At 44.7% G+C, this 26,020-nt stretch overlaps 1 protein-coding gene across 7 annotated transcripts in view; it reads right to left on the bottom strand.

Moving 5' to 3' along the window:
* Nucleotides 1–26,020, bottom strand: part of DOCK6 (dedicator of cytokinesis 6) — a 148,611-nt gene that overhangs the window by 97,157 nt on the left and 25,434 nt on the right. For 6 of the 7 annotated variants that reach the window (XM_056570464.1, XM_056570465.1, XM_056570462.1 and 3 more), the window contains exons 2-10: nt 14,339–14,429; nt 14,073–14,248; nt 13,717–13,785; nt 11,320–11,458; nt 10,972–11,184; nt 5,503–5,588; nt 5,337–5,403; nt 3,607–3,756; nt 3,296–3,376 (exon numbers count right to left, since the gene is read on the bottom strand). In XM_056570464.1, the coding sequence (XP_056426439.1) occupies nt 3,296–3,376; nt 3,607–3,756; nt 5,337–5,403; nt 5,503–5,588; nt 10,972–11,184; nt 11,320–11,458; nt 13,717–13,785; nt 14,073–14,248; nt 14,339–14,429 (1,072 nt within the window). Of the gene's footprint in view, nt 1–3,295; nt 3,377–3,606; nt 3,757–5,336; nt 5,404–5,502; nt 5,589–10,971; nt 11,185–11,319; nt 11,459–13,716; nt 13,786–14,072; nt 14,249–14,338; nt 14,430–26,020 lie in introns of those variants that run through there. The other variant, XM_056570469.1, reaches the window with a different exon arrangement.

Here is a 26,020-nt window from a genome sequence, read left to right as displayed (position 1 = left end):
AGGCTGGACTGAGGAGGAAGCAGACTTGATATCAGCGTGTACCAAGCCTGTAAATTTGAATTAAAAAAAAAAACAATACAAAAAACGCAGCTTTACAAATTTTATAGGGGTTTCGTTTTTACGCTATACAGTTTATGGTAAGAATGACATGTTCTTTATATTCTGTGGGTCAATACACTTTAAATGACTCGTGTTTACATGTTTTACTATTACTGTACTACTATAATAACTTAAACAAAACTATGTTTAAACTCGCCCTATTCTGACCCCAGATCTTATTTTTCCATCTATGAGGCTGTATGAGGGCATTATCTGTAGTTTTTAATGTGATCCCCAATTGATCTGCGCATGGTCCGATGAGTGTTTCTAAGCAACACAACTGCTTTAGACACGGATCAGTATTGATCCTTTTTCCTGGTTTAGGCTTAATACTGTGTGTGAACTCAGCCTTACAATGAGCAACCTACTAAGGCTGGGTTCACACTACGTTTTGTACTTACGGTTCCCGTATACGGCTGGGAGGAGGGGGCGGGGCTTAATCGCGGCGCCCGCACTCAGCCGTATTCGGGAACCGTATTTAATGCATGACTATGAGCCGACTGGAGTGAACCGTAGCCTCCGGTCGGCTGCTTTTTCGGCCGTATGCGGTTTCCCGACCGCAGGCAAAAACGTGGTCGACCGCGTTTTTTGCCTACGGTCGGGAATCCGCATACGGCCGAAAACGCAGCCGACCGGAGGCCACGGTTCACTCCGGTCGGCTCATAGACTTGCATTAAATACGGTTCCCCTATACGGCTGAGTGCGGGCGCCGCGATTAAGCCCCCCCCTCCTCCCAGCCGTATACTGGAACTGTAAGTACAAAACGTAGCGTGAACCCAGCCTTAACCAGACCCAACAGCTGCTATAGGACAAGGAAGAAAAAATAACAAAATAAAAATAAAATAAAGTTATAAAATGATATATATTAATAATACATAATAATAATAACACGATTATTATATTATTATATATGATTATAGTGTTTACTATATATGATTATAGAGGGGAGAAGAGTCCACTGTTCTGGCACTATGGATGCTTTGTAAACGAACTTGGCCTTCAATTCCAGCCAAATTCTCTTTCCAAAAGCCGAATGGTGCTCATTTTCTTCTGAGCCCTGTAGTGCGCCCGCAGAGCACTTTACATCCACATTTGGGGTATTTCCTTACTCAGAAGAAATGGGTTACAAATATTAGGGGTCTATTTTACTATTACCCCTTGTGAAAATGAAAACTTTTGGGTAACACCAGCATTTTAGTGAAAAAAAATAAAATCTAATTTTTCATTTTCCCATCCAAATTTAACGAAAATTTGTCAAACACCTGTGGGGTGTTCAGGCTCACTATACCCCTAGTTATGTTTCATGAGGGGTGTAGTTTGCAAAACGGGGTCACATGTGGATTTTTTTTTTGCGCTTATGTCAGAACCGCTGTAAAATCAGCCACCCCTGTGCAAATCACCAATTTAGATCTCAAATATACATAGTGCGCTCTCACTCCTGAGCTTTGGTGTGCGCCCGCAGAGCATTTTACGTCCACATATGGGGTATTGCCGTACTCGGGAGAAATTGCATTACAAAATTTTTTTTTTTTTTTTCCTTTTACCTTTTGTGAAAATAAAAAGTATGGGGCAACAACAGCATGTTAGCGTAAAATTTTTTAAAGTTTTAAACTAACCTACTGGCGTAGACTCCAATTTTTCATTTTCATAAGGGGTAAAAGGAAGAAAAGCCCCATAAAATTTGTATCACAATTTTTCTCGAGTACGGAAATACCCCATATGTGGCCCTAAACTGTTGCTGTGAAATACGACAGGGCTCCGAGGTAATGGAGGCCTAAATTAGGGATTTGCATAGGGGCGGACACGAATGCAAGAGTTACACTTGCCTCCGCCGCCAAAAATACCCTACGCCAGTGTTTCCCAAACAAGATGCCTCCAGCTGTTGCAAAACTCCCAGCATGCCTGGACAGTCAATGGCCATCCGGCATTGCCGGAAGTTGTTGTTTTGCAACAGCTGGAGGCTCTGTTTTGGAAACACTGCTGTACGGAATGTTTTTCATTTTTATTGGGGGTGGTAATTGTGTAAGAGTATATATGTAGTGTTTTATTTTTATTTTGTGGCAGTGTAGTGTAGTTAGTGTTTTTAGGGTACATTCACATGGGCAGGGGATTACAGTGAGATTCCCGCTGGGAGTTTGAGTTGCGGTGGAAAATTTGCCGCAGCTCAAACTTGCATTGGGAAACTAGCTGTAAGCCCCCGCCCGTGTGAATGTACCCTGTACATTCACATTCGGGGGTGTTTACTGTCGCAAACCTCCAGCTGTTGCAAAAGCTTTTTTGCTACAGCCGGAGGCACACTGGTGGGAACACACTGAATTAGGTAACAGACTAACTCTGTGTTTACCCACCAGTGTGCCTCCAGCTGTTGTAAAACTACAACTCCCAGCATGTACTGACAGCAGTTTGCTGCCGGGCATGCTGGGAGTTGTAGTTTTGCAAGATCTTGAGGGCCACAGTTTATAGACCGCTGCACAGTGATTTCCAAACTGTTGCCCTCCAGATCTTGCAAAACTACAAATCCCGGCATGCCCAAGACAGCAAATGGCGGTCTGGGCATGCTGGGAGTTGTAGTTTGCAATAGCAGGAGGCACACAACTACAACTTCCAGGATGCCCAGACAGTCGTTTGCAGCCGGGTATGCTGGGAGTTATAGTTTTGCAACATCTGGAGGGCCACATTTTGGAGGCCACTGTGTAGTGGTTTCTAAACTATGGTTCTTCAGATCTTGCAAAACTACAACTCCCAGCATGCCCAGACTGTCTGGACATGCTGGGAGTTGTAGTTTTGCAACGTGTAAGGGGGAGGGCACTGCCAGACTTCCGGACACCCGCTGCCCCTGCCCACGCGATCACTGATCGGGTTATTCAAATGGGTTCCCCGGGGTGTCAGGCAGAATTGTTATCCCGCTGGACACCCGGTCTTTGGCTCATTAACCCGATCAGCGCCGCGGGCATTTAATGAACCCCATATATACGGCGGAATGCGCAAAGGTATCGCGTCATCTGCCTTAAATATACGGCGTTCTGTGTGAAGGGGTTAAATAAAAGGATTGCTGGGATGTCAGAGATACAAATTCCAAGCAAGAGCAACCCTGTGATCCAAGGTTAGGGTAACAGGGTTGCTAACCACTAGGCCAGCCGTGCCATCCCTTTTAATGAAGAGATTAAAGTCAGTGTCTTATTGGATGGTCTCTTACCTTGATGCCGTCACTCTCTTTTAGGATCATGTAAGGTTCGCAGCATTCACCTATGTCTCCTTGTTGTAGGACTTTCTCCAGCTAGAAGATAGGATACACAGTTATATATATCGATCATATGAACTAGTATAAAGGCTTCTCACTGTGACCAGCATGGAAAGTGGAACAGGACAAACACCCTCCCCTCCCCCCCCCCCCCCCCCACTTATGGACAGTGACGTCAAACATGTGTAATGGCGAACGGCATACGAATAGTGGCCACTGTGGCAAACCCCACATATAGTCAACACCACCACACTATCCTAAAGCACCTTGATGACGAGATAAATGTCAGGAGATGGGTATGTGATGGAGAAGATGGCGGATCTTGCAAGGGTGGAGGGCGCTTGGTGGCCACCTTGTGTCCGCAGCATATTTTTCATGGTGTCTGAATTCAGGTCGAAATGGAAACTTTCTGATATCTAAGGAGACAGCACAAAAGACATGAACTATTATAAAATATCTAATATATCTCTCTCTCTCTCTGTATTTAATATATATTTATTTTATTATTATTATATATTATTATAAATATATTTATATTATTAATATTATAAATATTTATTATAATATATATATTAATATATACATATATATTAATATATACACACACACGTATATATATATTTTTTTAATTTATAAATATATAAATTTATAAAAATATATACACATTTATTTATATATATATATATATATATATATATATATATATATATATATATATACACACACACACACATACAGTGGTCCCTCAAGTTACAATAATAATTGGTTCTGGGACGACCATTGTATGTTGAGACCAGAACTCTATGGAAACCTGGTAATTGGTTCTAAAGGTACCAAAATGTCATCCAAAAATAGGAAAAAATTATGATTAAAGAAAAATAAGTAGATAACTAATATAGATAAAGCAAATCCTTACAGATAAAAGTAATAAAGATCTGCTGGGAGCTGTAATCACTGTCTATGTCAGTGTTTCCCAAGCAGGGAGCCTCCAGCTGTTGCAAAACTACAACTCCCAGCATGCCCGGACAGCCAAAGGCTGTCCGGGCATGCTGGGAGTTGTAGTTTTGCAACAGCTGGGGGCACCCTGCTTGGGAAACACTGGTCTATGTAGAGGACAGGAGCTTCTTCGGGGTTCTGTACAGTACACGCAATGTCCTAAAAAAGTAACATGGAGCCGCCCTCACCTGGTGTCCAAAGGAGAAGCTAACCCTGGTACAGGTAAAGAGTACAGAACATGTAATACCTCCCTGTACTGTAGGGGGCGCTACCAGACACCAGTCAGAGCATATGCTTCAGTAATACAGGTAAAGAGTACAGAACATGTAATACCTCCCTGTACTGTAGGGGGCGCTACCAGACACCAGTCAGTGCAGGCACTTCAGTAATACAGGGGTTTTACCAGTGAAATGTCTATTCTGATTGGTCAGATCTTTCAGCCATTGACACGTTTCACAGATCTGGACTGTCTGTAACATTGTATGTTGAGTCTGGTTTCAATTTACAATGGTCCAGAAAAGACCATTGTATGTTGAAACTATTGTATGTTGAGGCCATTGTAAGTTGAGGGATCACTGTATATAAATTAATATTATAAATATATACACACACATGTATATTATTAATATTATAAATATATATTATTAATATTATATACACACACGTATGTGTGTGTATATATATATATCTATCCTGAAGGAAGCACACTAAAACAGTGCGTCTCCAACTGTTGCAAAACTACAATTCACAGCATGCCCGGACAGCCAACGGCTGTCCGGGCATGCTGAAAGTTGTAGTTTTGCAACAGCTGGAGACACACTGTTGGGAAAATCCTACACTATCGTACAAAAGGATACAGTTCCAGATGCAACCACAGGAGGCGCACCACATTTAAAAGATATGTAATGTACAGTGTATTGTTAGCCGCTCTCATAGCAGAATGTCTCCGCTGCATACATCTAATGTAAGGACATGTTAAAAGTCATGAACAGCATCTTACTTTTTTTTTCTCTTTAGCATCATATAAAGCCATGACGCAAAATATGGGTTCAATTTCAATTTCGAACCTAAAAGAGAAAAAAAATAGGAACAACATGTAAAATATCACCAGAGACATAAAACATCAAAAGGAAAACAAACAGTCGTAACCAGGGACCAACACTCACTTTAGTGCTATACACTTCACCATGATCCTCTGTCCAAAGTGCTCCTTAGGCACCTCTGGAACAGTGGAGCGTTCAACAGCTTCATCCTATGGAGAACACAGGATAGAATAGAAAATGATAAAGAGAAGATAAAAGTCATATAAAATAGCTGTAATCAGATGTTATAGGGTAGTAAGAGGATCAGGAGCCGGGTTACTGTAATAAGATGTTATAGGGTAATAAGAGGATCAGGAGCCGGGTTACTGTAATAAGATGTTATAGGGGTAATAAGAGGATCAGGAGCCGGGTTACTGTAATAAGATGTTATAGGGTAATAAGAGGATCAGGAGCCGGGTTACTGTAATAAGATGTTATAGGGTAATAAGAGGATCAGGAGCCGGGTTACTGTAATAAGATGTTATAGGGTAATAAGAGGATCAGGAGCCGGGTTACTGTAATAAGATGTTATAGGGTAATAAGAGGATCAGGAGGCAGGTTACTGTAATAAGATGTTATAGAGTAATAAGAGGATCAGGAGCCGGGTTACTGTAATAAGATGTTATAGGGGTAATAAGAGGATCAGGAGCCAAGTTACTGTAATAAGATGTTATAGGGTAATAAGAGGATCAGAAGCCGGGTTACTGTAATAAGATGTTATAGGGGTAATAAGAGGATCAGGAGCCGGGTTACTGTAATAAGATGTTATAGAGTAATAGGAGGATCAGAAGCCGGGTTACTGTAATAAGATGTTATAGGGTAATAAGAGGATCAGGAGCCGGGTTACTGTAATAAGATGTTATAGGGTAATAAGAGGATCAGGAGCCGGGTTACTGTAATAAGATGTGATAGGGTAGTAAGAGGATCAGGAGCCGGGTTACTGTAATAAGATGTTATAGGGTAATAAGAGGATCAGGAGTCGGGTTACTGTAATAAGATGTTATAGGGTAATAAGAGGATCAGGAGCCGGGTTACTGTAATAAGATGTTATAGGGTAATAAGAGGATCAGGAGCCGGGTTACTGTAATAATATGTTATAGGGTAATAAGAGGATCAGGAGCCGGGTTACTGTAATAAGATGTTATAGGGTAATAAGAGGATCAGGAGCCGGGTTACTGTAATAAGATGTTATAGGGGTAATAATAGGATCAGGAGCCGGGTTACTGTAATAAGATGTTATAGGGTAATAAGAGGATCAGGAGCCGGGTTACTGTAATAAGATGTTATAGGGTAATAAGAGGATCAGGAGTCGGGTTACTGTAATAAGATGTTATAGGGTAATAAGAGGATCAGGAGCCGGGTTACTGTAATAAGATGTTATAGGGTAATAAGAGGATCAGGAGCCGGGTTACTGTAATAAGATGTTATAGGGTAATAAGAGGATCAGGAGTCGGGTTACTGTAATAAGATGTTATAGGGTAATAAGAGGATCAGGAGCCGGGTTACTGTAATAAGATGTTATAGGGTAATAAGAGGATCAGGAGCCGGGTTACTGTAATAAGATGTTATAGGGTAATAAGAGGATCAGGAGTCGGGTTACTGTAATAAGATGTTATAGGGTAATAAGAGGATCAGGAGCCGGGTTACTGTAATAAGATGTTATAGGGTAATAAGAGGATCAGGAGCCGGGTTACTGTAATAATATGTTATAGGGTAATAAGAGGATCAGGAGCCGGGTTACTGTAATAAGATGTTATAGGGTAGTAAGAGGATCAGGAGCCGGGTTACTGTAATAAGATGTTATAGGGTAATAAGAGGATCAGGAGTCGGGTTACTGTAATAAGATGTTATAGGGTAATAAGAGGATCAGGAGCCGGGTTACTGTAATAAGATGTTATAGGGTAATAAGAGGATCAGGAGCCGGGTTACTGTAATAATATGTTATAGGGTAATAAGAGGATCAGGAGCCGGGTTACTGTAATAAGATGTTATAGGGTAATAAGAGGATCAGGAGCCGGGTTACTGTAATAAGATGTTATAGGGTAATAAGAGGATCAGGAGTCGGGTTACTGTAATAAGATGTTATAGGGTAATAAGAGGATCAGGAGCCGGGTTACTGTAATAAGATGTTATAGGGTAATAAGAGGATCAGGAGCCGGGTTACTGTAATAAGATGTTATAGGGGTAATAAGAGGATCAGGAGCCGGGTTACTGTAATAAGATGTTATAGGGTAATAAGAGGATCAGGAGCCGGGTTACTGTAATAAGATGTTATAGGGTAATAAGAGGATCAGGAGGCGGGTTACTGTAATAAGATGTTATAGAGTAATAAGAGGATCAGGAGCCGGGTTACTGTAATAAGATGTTATAGGGGTAATAAGAGGATCAGGAGCCGGGTTACTGTAATAAGATGTTATAGGGTAATAAGAGGATCAGAAGCCGGGTTACTGTAATAAGATGTTATAGGGGTAATAAGAGGATCAGGAGCCGGGTTACTGTAATAAGATGTTATAGAGTAATAGGAGGATCAGAAGCCGGGTTACTGTAATAAGATGTTATAGGGTAATAAGAGGATCAGGAGCCGGGTTACTGTAATAAGATGTTATAGGGTAATAAGAGGATCAGGAGCCGGGTTACTGTAATAAGATGTGATAGGGTAGTAAGAGGATCAGGAGCCGGGTTACTGTAATAAGATGTTATAGGGTAATAAGAGGATCAGGAGTCGGGTTACTGTAATAAGATGTTATAGGGTAATAAGAGGATCAGGAGCCGGGTTACTGTAATAAGATGTTATAGGGTAATAAGAGGATCAGGAGCCGGGTTACTGTAATAAGATGTTATAGGGTAATAAGAGGATCAGGAGTCGGGTTACTGTAATAAGATGTTATAGGGTAATAAGAGGATCAGGAGCCGGGTTACTGTAATAAGATGTTATAGGGTAATAAGAGGATCAGGAGCCGGGTTACTGTAATAAGATGTTATAGGGTAATAAGAGGATCAGGAGTCGGGTTACTGTAATAAGATGTTATAGGGTAATAAGAGGATCAGGAGCCGGGTTACTGTAATAAGATGTTATAGGGTAATAAGAGGATCAGGAGCCGGGTTACTGTAATAATATGTTATAGGGTAATAAGAGGATCAGGAGCCGGGTTACTGTAATAAGATGTTATAGGGTAGTAAGAGGATCAGGAGCCGGGTTACTGTAATAAGATGTTATAGGGTAATAAGAGGATCAGGAGTCGGGTTACTGTAATAAGATGTTATAGGGTAATAAGAGGATCAGGAGCCGGGTTACTGTAATAAGATGTTATAGGGTAATAAGAGGATCAGGAGCCGGGTTACTGTAATAATATGTTATAGGGTAATAAGAGGATCAGGAGCCGGGTTACTGTAATAAGATGTTATAGGGTAATAAGAGGATCAGGAGCCGGGTTACTGTAATAAGATGTTATAGGGTAATAAGAGGATCAGGAGTCGGGTTACTGTAATAAGATGTTATAGGGTAATAAGAGGATCAGGAGCCGGGTTACTGTAATAAGATGTTATAGGGTAATAAGAGGATCAGGAGCCGGGTTACTGTAATAAGATGTTATAGGCTAATAAGAGGATCAGGAGCCGGGTTACTGTAATAAGATGTTATAGGGTAATAAGAGGATCAGGAGCCGAGTTACTGTAATAAGATGTTATAGGGTAATAAGAGGATCAGGAGCCGGGTTACTGTAATAAGATGTTATAGGGTAATAAGAGGATCAGGAGCCGGGTTACTGTAATAAGATGTTATAGGGTAATAAGAGGATCAGGAGTCGGGTTACTGTAATAAGATGTTATAGGGTAATAAGAGGATCAGGAGCCGGGTTACTGTAATAAGATGTTATAGGGTAATAAGAGGATCAGGAGCCGGGTTACTGTAATAATATGTTATAGGGTAATAAGAGGATCAGGAGCCGGGTTACTGTAATAAGATGATATAGGGTAGTAAGAGGATCAGGAGCCGGGTTACTGTAATAAGATGTTATAGGGTAATAAGAGGATCAGGAGTCGGGTTACTGTAATAAGATGTTATAGGGTAATAAGAGGATCAGGAGCCGGGTTACTGTAATAAGATGTTATAGGGTAATAAGAGGATCAGGAGTCGGGTTACTGTAATAAGATGTTATAGGGTAATAAGAGGATCAGGAGCCGGGTTACTGTAATAAGATGTTATAGGGTAATAAGAGGATCAGGAGCCGGGTTACTGTAATAAGATGTTATAGGCTAATAAGAGGATCAGGAGCCGGGTTACTGTAATAAGATGTTATAGGGTAATAAGAGGATCAGGAGCCGAGTTACTGTAATAAGATGTTATAGGGTAATAAGAGGATCAGGAGCCGGGTTACTGTAATAAGATGTTATAGGGTAATAAGAGGATCAGGAGCCGGGTTACTGTAATAAGATGTTATAGGGTAATAAGAGGATCAGGAGCCGGGTTACTGTAATAAGATGTTATAGGGTAATAAGAGGATCAGGAGCCGGGTTACTGTAATAAGATGTTATAGGGTAATAAGAGGATCAGGAGCCGGGTTACTGTAATAAGATGTTATAGGGTAATAAGAGGATCAGGAGTCGGGTTACTGTAATAAGATGTTATAGGGTAATAAGAGGATCAGGAGCCGGGTTACTGTAATAAGATGTTATAGGGTAATAAGAGGATCAGGAGCCGGGTTACTGTAATAAGATGTTATAGGCTAATAAGAGGATCAGGAGCCGGGTTACTGTAATAAGATGTTATAGGGTAATAAGAGGATCAGGAGCCGAGTTACTGTAATAAGATGTTATAGGGTAATAAGAGGATCAGGAGCCGGGTTACTGTAATAAGATGTTATAGGGTAATAAGAGGATCAGGAGCCGGGTTACTGTAATAAGATGTTATAGGGTAATAAGAGGATCAGGAGCCGGGTTACTGTAATAAGATGTTATAGGGTAATAAGAGGATCAGGAGCCGGGTTACTGTAATAAGATGTTATAGGGTAATAAGAGGATCAGGAGCCGGGTTACTGTAATAAGATGTTATAGGGTAATAAGAGGATCAGGAGCCGGGTTACTGTAATAAGATGTTATAGGGTAATAAGAGGATCAGGAGCCGGGTTACTGTAATAAGATGTTATAGGGTAATAAGAGGATCAGGAGCCGGGTTACTGTAATAAGATGTTATAGGGTAATAAGAGGATCAGGAGCCGGGTTACTGTAATAAGATGTTATAGGGGTAATAAGAGGATCAGGAGCCGGGTTACTGTAATAAGATGTTATAGGGTAATAAGAGGATCAGGAGCCGGGTTACTGTAATAAGATGTTATAGGGGTAATAAGAGGATCAGGAGCCGAGTTACTGTAATAAGATGTTATAGGGTAATAAGAGGATCAGGAGCCGGGTTACTGTAATAAGATGTTATAGGGTAATAAGAGGATCAGGAGCCGGGTTACTGTAATAAGAGGATCAGGAGTATCAGAAGCAGAGACACTGTAATAACAATAATAAATATATATTTGTTTTCTCCTGGCAGCCCCCCAGCATTACCTCATCGGGGGCAGGGTATAAGGTCAGGAGGTGGGGGTGTCTGTTCTCTCTCCTCTGCTCCTCATTCATCCTGTCTATCTCCTCAGGAGGGGTTCTGTCCAGCAGATTGGGGAGTAAGGGATCAGGTGAGGAGTTCTTCAGGTCAAAAATACTAGAGGCCCAGCTGCCCCGCGGCGTCTCGTCCATGGAAGCTGATGCCCTTTTTTTGTCTTCCTATTGAAGCAAGTAAAGAGACGATATGTACATTAGGTATGAGAACATAGGAATAACACGGGCAAACATCTCATATTATACATACCCCCCCCCCCCACACCCTATATATTACAGATATAGTGAATGTTAACACACCTGCACTATACATTCCTCTGCACATCCCTTCTCTTCGGCAGCTTCATCCAGTTCATAGAGCTGTCTGGTTAGGTTCTTCTGTCGATGCCTCTGGCGCTCGGCGGTGATCGGAGTATACGCCGTGCTCAGTTTCTGTGACCTGATTGGCGGATAGCAAGGTGACATCACTGCTTAAATGGGGTCATCCAGGAATAGAAAAAAAATAAATAAAAATGTATTGATTCCAAAAATAGCACCACACCTGTCCTCAGGTTGTGTGTGGTATTACAACGGGAACTGACCTGCAATACCACACACACAACCTGAGGACAGGGGTGGGGCTATTTTTTGGAAGGAAATTGGAAGATTTATCAAACCCTGTGTAGATGAAAAGTTGACCAGTTGCCCATAGCAACCAATCAGATCGCTTCTTTCATTTTAAAAAAGGCCTCTGAAAAATGAAAGAAGCGATCTGATTGGTTGCTAAGGACAACTGGTCCCCTTTTCCTCTGCACAGATTTTGATAAATCGCCCCCTTTGTTTTTCTAATACTGGATTAGAAAGTCCTTAAAGAGTACCTCTCAAGATCTTGTTAAATGTTATAATCCTCCTAGTTCACTGCCCCCACCATGATAAACCACCCCCTGCCTTTATTTTTATTATTTATTAGTTTTCTACCTTGATATTGCTCTGTATTTTCCGCTCAGTCTCAGTCAGGTTTACAGACTGGGAAGGGGCGTTCCCCAGCAGGTGTGACATCATCTGAAGCCATACAGGGGAGAACTTCCTCCCTCACTCTGCTACACACAGCCTAGAGCAGTTCAGTGTGAGATGAGCCATGATTGGATAAGGCTGCACCCCCCCCCCACCCCTCCCTCCTGCTTTTGACTTCTGCCAGGCCAACAGGAGTCCAAAGTCTGTGCAAAAGATGGGGAAAAATATGCTCTGGACAAGTAGGGAGACACTTAGTGGCAGCTTTTAAAAACACAAACATAAAAAAACGTTTTAGTTTTTTTTAACAATGTATATTAGAACGATTTATTTACCATAAGTGCAATAGCAGAAATTAGTTTTAATGACAGTACCCATTTATATTAAACATAACCAGACTCTCTGCACCAGTGGTGTCCAAACTGTGGACCTCCAGATGTTGCAAAGCTACAACTCTCAGCATGCCCGGACAGCCCTTGGCTGTCTGGGCATGCTGGGAGTTGTAGTTTTGCAACATCTGAAAGTCCACAGTTTGGAGACCCCAGCTGAACACCAAATGATCCCTACTATTTGTGCCCATTATATACCGTATATACTCGAGTATAAGCCGACACGAATATAAGCCGAGGCCCCTAATTTCACCCCAAAAACCCAGGAAAAGTTATTGACTCTATTATAAGCCTAGGATGGGAAATACATCATCCCCCCCCATGTCATCATCCAGACCCCTGTCATCATCCTCAACGTCCCTGTGCGTCGTCGTCAAGGCAACGTCACTAGTCCGGGCCCGGAGCGCGGAGAAGAGGGCCTCCCGGTGAAGATGGACAGCCCGGAATGACTAACCCTCCCCACCGGACGGTCCCTGCAGCATAGATGGCCCGGACCAGCTCACCCTTCCTTCCCACCCAGGGGAGGGGAGTAGAAAACTAAAGGGGGTGTCTGGATGATGACGAAGGCCGCAGTGGTCTTCAACCTGCGGACCTCCAGAGGTTTCAAAACTACAACTCCCAGCATGCCCAGACAGCCGATGGCTGTCCAGGCATGCTGGGAGTTGTAGTTTTGAAACCTCTGGAGGTCCGCAGGTTGAAGACCACTGAGAAGGGATTTACAGGCGGAGAGTTCACTCGAGTATAAGCCGAGGGGGGGCGTTTTCAGCACGAAAAATTGTGTTGAAAAACTCGGCTTATACTCTAGTATATACGGTACTTTGCTGCACTGTTCACACTGCAGTGGAAATTCAAGATTAAGGCCAAAATCTTGTTCACTTTATTTTAGGGGAATTTTACCTGACTGCACTGCCGTCTATGGAGACGGCTCACGTCCGTGCCGTACCACCACAGACAGAATCTCTGCCTAGAATATATAGATTGATCTTGCTCATTATTTCTGTAGAATACCGCACAGAATACATTGCCCGTCTACACAGTGCGGTATTTTGCCCCCCAAAATTTTTGCAAGAGGTAATCTCTCCCACCTGTCATTTAGATTTCGGGTGGAAGACTCCTCAGTCTGAACCTACCCTCAGTTATCTTTATAACATAAGCTCCCTTACAGTGGACTCCAATGTTATAAAACTACAAGTACCAGCATGCGTCAACAGCCCCTGGCTCTTAGGGCATGCTGGGTGTTGTAGTGTTGCAAAAAAAAAAACGGGAGATCTACAGATTAGGGGACCAAGTCATCCTCTTCCAGCCAATGGTCACTTACTTTCTCTGGACAATCACCCAGTCGTGAGTATACACCTTTAAGGCATCTCGGACTCGGGCGTCCAACTTTCTGTGAAATAAAAAAAAAAAAAAAAGGGAAGAAGCAGAGAGGAAATAAATGATAAATTTAGAGAAGTTAAGTATTAAAAAAAATCACCAAACAAACCAAAAATGACCCTTAGAATAGATTTTTGCCAGACCATCTAAGGGCCATGGATTGAAGACATACCCCCTGTACCCGGATACCCTGTGCCCCCCAGGTCTATCCTAAAACATATTGCGGGGTTATCCTTATCCCCATGTGCAGCCATGGCAGTCCTGGTTTTGCCCCCCGCCGCCTTTTTTCGCCCATCTCACCCTTCTTCGGGGGCTGCAGGCTCTAGTGTACGGCATTCTCTGGGCTCATACAAGATCTCAATGTCATCAGGTGGAAAGTCATACAGATCCCTCAGGGCTTCAAATTCTGAGTCTGGGGGGTGGCTGGCCAAATACGCCTCAAAATCCAGGGGGTCCACCACCTCCGAGAGCGGAACCTGCAACAGAGGCGCAACAGTGAATGACAGGCGGGAAAAATAAATAAATGATAGAATAAAACGATAAATTCCTAAAAACATCAGACTCACGGCCTGTGCCCCCCCTGCACGCTTCTTGGATAGCTGCGGAGACCCTCCATACTCTCTGGAGACCTGTTTGCGAACCTCAGATGCCACAGTCCTGAAACAGGAAACAGATGCTTATTATTATCATATACGGCAATAAAATAGGATTATGTAGGATTATCTATACAGGTTCAGAGGCGGGTTAATCCATTTACTAGGGTTATACCAGTATGGTCCATATCACTATATACAGAAAATATATATACCTTATACCAGCTGTACATATATCATTATATACAGTATATACTCAGGTTATACCAGCATGGTCCATATCACTATATACAGGAGATATATAACTTATACCAGCTGTACATATATAATTATATACAGTATATACCCAGGTTATACCAGCATGGTCCATATCACTATATACAGGAGATATATAACTTATACCAGCTGTACATATATATTATATACAGTATATACTCAGGTTATACCAGCATGGTCCATATCACTATATACAGGAGATATATAACTTATACCAGCTGTACATATATATTATATACAGTATATACTCAGGTTATACCAGCATGGTCCATATCACTATATACAGGAGATATATAACTTATACCAGCTGTAGATATATAATTATATACAGTATATACCCAGGTTATACCAGCACAGTCCATATCACTATATACAGGAGATATATAACGTATACCAGCTGTACATATATAATTATATACAGTATATACCAGGTTATACCAGCACAGTCCATATCACTATATACAGGAGATATATAACTTATACCAGCTGTACATATATATTATATATACAGTATATACTCAGGTTATACCAGCATGGTCCATATCACTATATACAGGAGATATATAACTTATACCAGCTGTACATATATAATTATATACAGTATATACCCAGGTTATACCAGCATGGTCCATATCACTATATACAGGAGATATATAACTTATACCAGCTGTACATATATATTATATATACAGTATATACTCAGGTTATACCAGCATGGTCCATATCACTATATACAGGAGATATATAACTTATACCAGCTGTAGATATATAATTATATACAGTATATACCAGGTTATACCAACATGGTCCATATCACTATATACAGGAGATATATAACTTATACCAGCTGTACATATATAATTATATACAGTATATACCAGGTTATACCAGTATGGTCCATATCTATTTACCCCATCTGTGTGTCTATAATTATTGTCAGGTTATAATAACATATCAAGTAATTATTATTATGGTTCCTCTATAGTCAGTAGATAGTCTCCACCAATCTGGGCTTCATGACAAAGAGGGCAGAAAGAAGCCTCTCCTCAGTAAAAGACACATGAAAGCCGCCTGGAGTTTCCAAAATGGAACCTAAAAAGGACCCAGACTAAGAAAATAGGAGGATGAAACCAAGATTAAACTTTCTAGTCTCAATTCTAAGCATCATGTCTGGGGGAAACCAGGCACTGCCCATCACCTGCCCAATACCATCCCTACAGTGATCATGGTGGGGGCAGCATCATGTCTGGAGGAAACCAGGCACTGCCCATCACCTGCCCAATACCATCCCTACAGTGATCATGGTGGGGGCAGCATCATGTCTGGAGGAAACCAGGCACTGCCCAATACCATCCCTACAGTGATCATGGTGGGAGCAGCATCATGTCTGGAGGAAACCAGGCACTGCCCATCACCTGCCCAATACCATCCCTACAGTGATCATGGTGGGAGCAGCATCATGTCTGGAGGAAACCAGGCACTGCCCATCACCTGCCCAATACCATCCCTACAGTGATCATGGTGGGGGCAGCATCATGTCTGGGGGAAACCAGGTACTGCCCATCACCTGCCCAATACCATCCCTACAGTGATCATGGTGGGGGCAGCATCATGTCTGGAGGAAACCAGGCACTGCCCATCACCTGCCCAATACCATCCCTACAGTGATCATGGTGGGGGCAGCATCATGTCTGGGGGAAACCAGGTACTGTCCATCACCTGCCCAATACCATCCCTACAGTCATCATGGTGGGGGCAGCATCATGTCTGGAGGAAGCCAGGCACTGCCCATCACCTGCCCAATACCATCCCTACAGTGATCATGGTGGGGGCAGCATCATGTCTGGGGGAAACCAGGCACTGCCCATCACCTGCCCATTACCATCCCTACAGTGATCATGGTGGGGGCAGCATCATGTCTGGAGGAAACCAGGCACTGCCCATCAACTGCCCAATACCATCCCTACAGTGATCATGGTAGGGGCAGCATCATGTCTGGGGGAAACCAGGCACTGCCCATCACCTGCCCAATACCATCCCTACAGTGATCATGGTGGGGGCAGCATCATGTCTGGAGGAAACCAGGCACTGCCCATCACCTGCCCAATACCATCCCTACAGTGATCATGGTGGGGGCAGCATCATGTCTGGAGGAAACCGGGCACTGCCCATCACCTGCCCAATACCATCCCTACAGTGATCATGGTGGGGGCAGCATCATGTCTGGAGGAAACCAGGTACTGCCCATCACCTGCACAATACCATCCCTACAGTGATCATGGTGGGGGCAGCATCATGTCTGGAGGAAACCAGGCCCTGCCCATCACCTGCCCAATACCATCCCTACAGTGATCATGGTGGGGGGCAGCATCATGTCTGGAGGAAACCAGGCACTGCCCATCACCTGCCCAATACCATCCCTACAGTGATCATAGTGGGGGCAGCATCATGTCTGGAGGAAACCAGGCACTGCCCATCACCTGCCCAATACCATCCCTACAGTGATCATGGTGGGGGCAGCATCATGTCTGGAGGAAACCAGGCACTGCCCATCACCTGCCCAATACCATCCCGATAGTGATCATGGTGGGGGCAGCATCATATCTGGGGGAAACCAGGCACTGCCCATCACCTGCCCAATACCATCCCTACAGTGATCATGGTGGGGGCAGCATCATGTCTGGAGGAAACCAGGCACTGCCCATCACCTGCCCAATACCATCCCTACAGTGATCATGGTGGGGGCAGCATCATGTCTGGAGGAAACCAGGCACTGCCCAATACCATCCCTACAGTGATCATGGTGGGAGCAGCATCATGTCTGGAGGAAACCAGGCACTGCCCATCACCTGCCCAATACCATCCCTACAGTGATCATGGTGGGGGCAGCATCATGTCTGGGGGAAACCAGGTACTGCCCATCACCTGCCCAATACCATCCCTACAGTGATCATGGTGGGGGCAGCATCATGTCTGGAGGAAACCAGGCACTGCCCATCACCTGCCCAATACCATCCCTACAGTGATCATGGTGGGGGCAGCATCATGTCTGGAGGAAACCAGGCACTGCCCAATACCATCCCTACAGTGATCATGGTGGGAGCAGCATCATGTCTGGAGGAAACCAGGCACTGCCCATCACCTGCCCAATACCATCCCTACAGTGATCATGGTGGGGGCAGCATCATGTCTGGGGGAAACCAGGTACTGTCCATCACCTGCCCAATACCATCCCTACAGTCATCATGGTGGGGGCAGCATCATGTCTGGAGGAAGCCAGGCACTGCCCATCACCTGCCCAATACCATCCCTACAGTGATCATGGTGGGGGCAGCATCATGTCTGGGGGAAACCAGGCACTGCCCATCACCTGCCCATTACCATCCCTACAGTGATCATGGTGGGGGCAGCATCATGTCTGGAGGAAACCAGGCACTGCCCATCAACTGCCCAATACCATCCCTACAGTGATCATGGTAGGGGCAGCATCATGTCTGGGGGAAACCAGGCACTGCCCATCACCTGCCCAATACCATCCCTACAGTGATCATGGTGGGGGCAGCATCATGTCTGGAGGAAACCAGGCACTGCCCATCACCTGCCCAATACCATCCCTACAGTGATCATGGTGGGGGCAGCATCATGTCTGGAGGAAACCGGGCACTGCCCATCACCTGCCCAATACCATCCCTACAGTGATCATGGTGGGGGCAGCATCATGTCTGGAGGAAACCAGGTACTGCCCATCACCTGCACAATACCATCCCTACAGTGATCATGGTGGGGGCAGCATCATGTCTGGAGGAAACCAGGCCCTGCCCATCACCTGCCCAATACCATCCCTACAGTGATCATGGTGGGGGGCAGCATCATGTCTGGAGGAAACCAGGCACTGCCCATCACCTGCCCAATACCATCCCTACAGTGATCATAGTGGGGGCAGCATCATGTCTGGAGGAAACCAGGCACTGCCCATCACCTGCCCAATACCATCCCTACAGTGATCATGGTGGGGGCAGCATCATGTCTGGAGGAAACCAGGCACTGCCCATCACCTGCCCAATACCATCCCGATAGTGATCATGGTGGGGGCAGCATCATATCTGGGGGAAACCAGGCACTGCCCATCACCTGCCCAATACCATCCCTACAGTGATCATGGTGGGGGCAGCATCATATCTGGGGGAAACCAGGCACTGCCCCTCACCTGTCCAATACCATCCCTACAGTGATCATGATGGGGGCAGCATCATGTCTGGAGGAAACCAGGCACTGCCCATCACCTGCCCAATACCATCCCTACAGTCATCATGGTGGGGGCAGCATCATGTCTGGGGGAAACCAGGCACTGTCCATCACCTGCCCAATACCATCCCTACAGTGATCATGGTGGGGGCAGCATCATGTCTGGAGGAAACCAGGCACTGCCCATTACCTGCCCAATACCATCCCTACAGTGATCATGGTGGGGGCAGCATCATGTGTGGGGACAGAGAGGTTGGTCAGGGTTGAGGGAAAGCTGAATGGAGCAAAGTACAGAGAGATTCTCAATGACTAGGCTGGAGGATCACCGTCCAAACAAGACAATGCCCCTAAGCACACGGCCAAGACAACACAGGAGAGGTTTAGGGACAACTCTGTGAATGTCCTTGTGTGACCCAGCCAGAGCCCAAACCTAATGGAACATCTCTGGAGAGACCTGGAAATGGCTTCTACCGACGGTCCCCATCCAACCTGACAGAACCCGAGAGGATCTGCAGAGAAGAATGGAGGAAAATCCCTAAATCCAGGAGTGTAAACCTTGTGACCTCATCCCCAAGAAGACTGGAGGCCGGAATCACTGCCAGAGGGGCTTCACCTTGTAAAAGGGTATGAATACTTATGTCACTGCAGGATTATAGTTTTTCCTTTTCTATAAATAAGTAAAGATTTCTAACATTCTGTGGTCAGAATGAGGGGGTAAAATGGAATTTTGTTAATTTTAGCACAAAGAGCAACATAAAATGTAAAATCGTATACTGTAAGTGCAATAATACGCCTATTATATCAGACCGCCATCTTTATTGTGTTAACCCTTTCTTCCATAAAGCATCAAGCTGTCCGGGTTTATCACCATAAGGTGAAATAATTATAACCTATATCTATCTATAGTCGCCGATTTTCCCTTTAGGTAGCGTCAAACAGCGCAGATTGATGGCTCCCGATGAGCGTGACGCACACAGGCAGGCGGACCCCGCACGCTCCGTGACCCGCCGTGAGCCGGTGACACACTTCCAGCCATTATGCCCTCAGAGGAAGCGTGCACAAAAAGGGTCCGGAAAGTGGGGGACTATAAAAGAGGACTTAATGGTATTACACGTCTCCCGCCCTGCAGGGCTTATCCGCTATTGTGAGGAAGCGAGTCAGCCTGACAAGCGAGACGCCAAGAGAATGAGAGGGATGGAGTCAGCCGCCACAGACGGGAGAACAATGCGCCCAGCGCTGACCGCTTCACCGCATCACACACAGTGGGCTTATACACCATGCTCAGTGGAGAATGAATACTCCGGCTCGGTAGACAGTATCACACATGATGGGATTAGATACACAAGCTCAGAAGACACGATAGGCCTAAAATACTACAGCAGACAGTATCACATCATGGGATTAGATACACAAGCTCAGAAGACATGATAGGCCTAAAATACTACAGCAGACAGTATCACATGATGGGATTAGATACACAAGCTCAGAAGACATGATAGGCCTAAAATACTACAGCAGACAGTATCACAGGATGGGATTAGATACACCAAACTCAGAAGACATGATAGGCCTAAAATACTACAGCAGACAGTATCACATGATGGGATTAGATACACAAGCTCAGATTACATGATAGGCCTAAAATACTACAGCAGACAGTATCACATGATGGGATTAGATACACCAAACTCAGAAGACATGATAGGCCTAAAATACTACAGCAGACAGTATCACATGATGGGATTAGATACACAAGCTCAGATTACATGATAGGCCTAAAATACTACAGCAGACAGTATCACATGATGGGATTAGATACACAAGCTCAGATTACATGATAGGCCTAAAATACTACAGCAGACAGTATCACATGATGGGATTAGATACACAAGCTCAGATTACATGATAGGCTTAAAATACTACAGCTGACAGTATCACACATGATGGGATTAGATACACCAAGATGAGCAGACCAGATACACCAACTCAACAGGCAGTATCACATATGATGGGATTAGATACACAAGGTCAGAAGACTTGATAGGCCTAAAATACTACAAATTACATGATAGGCCTGAAATACTACAGCAGACAGTATCACATGATGAGATTAGATACATCAAACTCAGATTACTTAATAGGCCTAAAATACTACAGCTCAGCAGACTGTATCACACATGATGGGATTAGATACACCAAGATAAGCAGATGTTATATATGAGGAGACCAGATGCACCAACTCAACAGGCAGTATCACACATGATGGGATTAGATACACAAGCTCAGATGACATGATAGACCTAAAATACTACGGCAGACAGTATTACATGATGGGATTAGATACATCAAACTCAGATTACTTAATAGGCCTAAAATACTACAGCTCAGTGGACTGTATCACACATGAGGAGATTAGATACATCAAGATCAGAAGACTTGATAGGCCTCAAATGCTACAGCTCAGCGGACTGTATCACACATTATGGGATTAGATACACCAAGTTGAGCAGATGTTATATATGAGGAGACCAGATACACCAACTCAACAGGCAGTATCACACATGATGGGATTAGATACACAAGCTCAGATGACATGATAGACCTAAAATACTACGGCAGACAGTATTACATGATGGGATTAGATACATCAAACTCAGATTACTTAATAGGCCTAAAATACTACAGCTCAGTGGACTGTATCACACATGAGGAGATTAGATACATCAAGATCAGAAGACTTGATAGGCCTCAAATGCTACAGCTCAGCGGACTGTATCACACATTATGGGATTAGATACACCAAGTTGAGCAGATGTTATATATGAGGAGACCAGATACACCAACTCAACAGGCAGTATCACACATGATGGGATTAGATACACAAGCTCAGATGACATCATAGGCCTAAAATACTACAGCAGACAGTATCACATGATCTGATTAGATACATCAAGCTCGGAAGACTTGATAGGCCTATAATACTACAGCAGACAGTATCATGTGATTGGATTAGATACATCAAACTCAGATTACTTAATAGGCCTAAAATACTACAGCTCAGCGGACTGTATCACACATAATGGGATTAGATACACCAGCTCAGATGACATGATACAACAGCTCAGCAGACAGTATCACACATGATGGGATTAGTTCATGGTTTCTCAAGCAGGGTTCCTCCAGCTGTTGCAAAGCTACAACTCTCAGCATGCCTGGACAGCCTTTGGCTGTCCAGGCATGCTGAGAGTTGTAGTTTTGCAACAGCTGGAGGAACCCTGGCTGGAAAACACCAGTTTAGATGACATGATAGGCCTAAAATACTACAGCTCAGCTAAAAGTATCACACATGATGGGATTAGATACACCAAACTCAGCAGATGATATCAAATATGAGGAGACCAGATACTCCAGCTCAACAGGCAGTATCTGAGGTGACTACCACACATGATGGGATTAGATACACAGGCACCGATGACATGATAGGGCTAAAATACTACTGCAGACAGTATCACATGATGGGATTAGATACATCCAACTCAGATTACTTAATAGGCCTAAAATACTACAGCACAGTGGACTGTATCACACAACTGGATTAGATACACCAGCTCAGATGACATGATACAACAGCACAGCAGACAGTATCACACATGATGGGATTAGATCATGATTTATCAAGCAGGGTTCCTCCAGCTGTTGCAAAACTACAACTCCCAGCATGCCTGGACAGCCTTTGGCATGATAGGCCTAAAATACTACAGCTCAGCATAAAGTATCACACATGATTGGATTAGATACACCAAACTCAGCAGATGATATCAAATATGAGGAGACCATATACTCCAGCTCAACAGGAAGTATCACACATGATGGGATTAGATACACAGGCACCGATGACATGATAGGCCTATAAATACAGGGTCAGCAGACAGTATCACACATGTTGGGATTAGACACTTCGCCTCAGCAGATGGCATCATATACATGAAGGGATCAGATACTCTGGCACAGCTGAAGGTGTCACATGACTAAATTAGATACACCAGCTCAGCAGATGGTATCGCATATGATGGGACTAGATATAACAACACCCTGCATGATGGTATTAGACAGCCCAGCACTGCAGACACTATTACGGTACTCTGGCAGAGCAGCCAGTATCACACGATGGGATTAGATACACCAGAAGACCAGACAGACTCACACGATAGGATTAGATACTCCGGTTTAGCAGACGGTATCACAAAGAACACCATCTTGCCAGACACACAAAAAAATAAAAAATAAAATAAACTGGTGCCAGAAAGTTAAAACGGATTTGTAAAAAAAAAAAAAAAAAAAAAAAAAATTCTTAATCCTTCCAGTACCTAACAGCTGCTATATGCTCCACAGGAAGTTTTTTCCTTTTTGAATTTCCTTTCTGCCTGACCACAGTGCTCTCTGCTGACACCTCTGTCCATGTCAGGAACAGTGCAGAGCAGGATAGGTTTGCTATGGGGATTTGCTCCTACTCTGGACAGTTCCTAAAATGGACAGAGGTGTCAGCAGAGAGCACTGTGGTCAGACAGAAAGGAAATTCAAAAAGAAAAGAACTTCCTCTGTAGTATACAGCAGCTGATAAGTACTGGAAGGATTGGGATGTAATTTACAAATCTGTTTAACTTTCTGGCACCAGTTGATTTAAAAGAAAAGGTTTTCCAATGGAGTACCCCTTTAAACTGTGCATTACAGGGGGAGAGGACAACACCCATCCCTGATCCCTGACCATTGTGACTCTTCAGTCTCTCGGGACCTGGTACACACCCCTCTACTATACATTCACATAGGATCAGTTACCTCATCTCTGCACAATCTTTTGTAATCCTGTCGGCTTTAGTAAGTCAGAGCAGGGTTTCCCAAGCAGGGTGCCTCCAGCTGTTGCAAAACTACAACACCCAGCATGCCCGGACAGCCTTTGGCTGTCCGGGCATGCTAGGAGTTGTAGTTTTGCAACTGGGCTGTAGCAATAGCTATAGCCCCAAAAAAGATGTTTGTAAACCGGGCAAAATATGACTAAATTGCAGTGTATTGCCATCAGGGGGATGGCAATACACAGCAATTTGGGCATATCACCCGGAAAAAAATGATTATATATACTGTATATATCTTGCAGACTTTTGAACTAACCCAACTTGACTGATATGGTGTACCTGGAGTGACCAATAGCCATGAGCCCGATAGGTAGAGCCTACAGGAAAGGCATCACTGGTAGGCTGGGTTCACACTACGGAGTTTCCGTCTGGAAATCAGTTTGGGAATTTCAGTTGGAAATTCCGGTGCAGCAGAATTCCGTTGCTGGCAATGGGATTCCACAGTATAATGCACACTACAGAATTTAAGCTGAAATTCTAGCACCAAAAGATCGAGTTTGCTCATTCGTTAGGCTGCGGAATCTGAGCTGAAGGACATTGCCATCTATAGGGATGACAATGTCTGTGTGGTCCTAAAGTGAACCTAACCTTCTAGGCAGAAGGCAATGAAGTTCTTCCTTAAATGGATACTCCGCCCCTAGACATCTTATCCCCGATCTTAGCTGTGGCACCCCAGACATCCAGTGCACAGAGCGAGCTACGTTCCGTGCCGGATGACTGCCGATGCGCTGCGAAGGCTCGTGATGTCACGGCCACACCCCCTCAATGCACGTCCGTCACGCCCCCTCCCATAGACTTGCATTGAGGGGGCTTGACCGTGACTTCACAAGCGGGCGTGACGTCATGAGCCTCCGTCACTGCACCCAACGCTCTAAACGAATGCCAGGTGCAGCAGGTAGATTGTGTGGTCCTAAAGTGAGCTTAGCCTTATAGGCAGAAGGCAATGAAGCTGTACCTTAAAGGGTACTCCGCCCCTAGACATCTTATCCCCTATCCAAAGGATAGGGGATAAGATGTCAGATCGCCGGGGTCCCGCTGCTGGGGACCCCGGGGATCGCTGCTGCAGCACCCCGCTATCATTACTGCGCAGAGCGAGATCGCTCTGCACGTAATGACGGGCAATACAGGGGCCGGAGCATCGTTACGTCACGGCCCACCCCCGTCAATGCAAGTCTATGGGAGGGGGCGTGGTGGTCGTCACGCCCCCTGCCATAGACTTGCATTAAGGGGACGGGCCGTGATGTCACGAGGGGCGGAGCCATGACGTCACGCTGCTCCAGCCCCTGTATCGCCCGTCATTACGCACAGAGCGATCTCGCTCTGTGCAGTAATGATGGCGGGGTGCTGCAGCAGCGATCCCCGGGGTCCCCAGCAGCAGGATCGCGGCGATCTGACATCTTATCCCCTATGCTTTGGATAGGGGATAAGATGTCTAGGGGCGGAGTACCCCTTTAAATGGGTACTCCGCCCCTAGACATCTTATCCCCGATCTTAGCTGTGGCACCCCAGACATCCAGTGCACAGAGCGAGCTACGCTCCGTGCCGGATGACTGGCGATGCGTTGCGAAGGCTCGTGGCGTCACGGCCACGCCCCCTCAATGCAAGTCTATGGGAGGGGGCGTGACATCGTCACGCCCCCTCCCATAGACTTGCATTGAGGGGGCTTGACCATGACGTCACAAGCGGCTGTGATGTCATGAGCCTCCGTCACTGCACCCAACGCTCTAAACGAATTCCAGGTGCAGCAGGTAGATTGCGTGGTCCTAAAGTGAGCCTACCCTTATAGGCAGAAGGCAATGAAGCTCTACCTTAAATGGGTACTCCGTCCCTAGACATCTTATCCCCGATCTTAGCTGCGGCACCCAAGACATCCGGTGCACAGAGCGAGCTACACTCCGTGCCAGATGACTGGAGATGCGGGGCAAAGGCTTGTTAAGTCACAGCCACGCCCCCTCAATGCAAGTCTATGGGAGGGGGCGTGACGGACGTGCATTGAGGGGGCGTGGTCGTGACGTCACGAGCCTCCGACACTGCACCAGACGCTCTAAACGAATGCCGGGTAGCCAGCAGGTAGATTGCAGGGGTCCCAAGCAGCGGATTGCGGATCAGATGTCTAGGGGCGGAGTACCCCTTTAACGGTACATTGGCCATACACAAGTCTGCATATCCCTACAAACATAAAAACTAGAAAAGCAGCAGTGTAGATATAAAGGCGGCAGAGATA

The sequence above is a fragment of the Hyla sarda genome, chromosome 4 (assembly GCF_029499605.1).
Source record: "Hyla sarda isolate aHylSar1 chromosome 4, aHylSar1.hap1, whole genome shotgun sequence".
Taxonomy (NCBI): domain Eukaryota; kingdom Metazoa; phylum Chordata; class Amphibia; order Anura; family Hylidae; genus Hyla; species Hyla sarda.
Note: the sequence above shows the minus strand (reverse complement) of the source record. Positions and strands in the feature narration are given on the sequence as shown.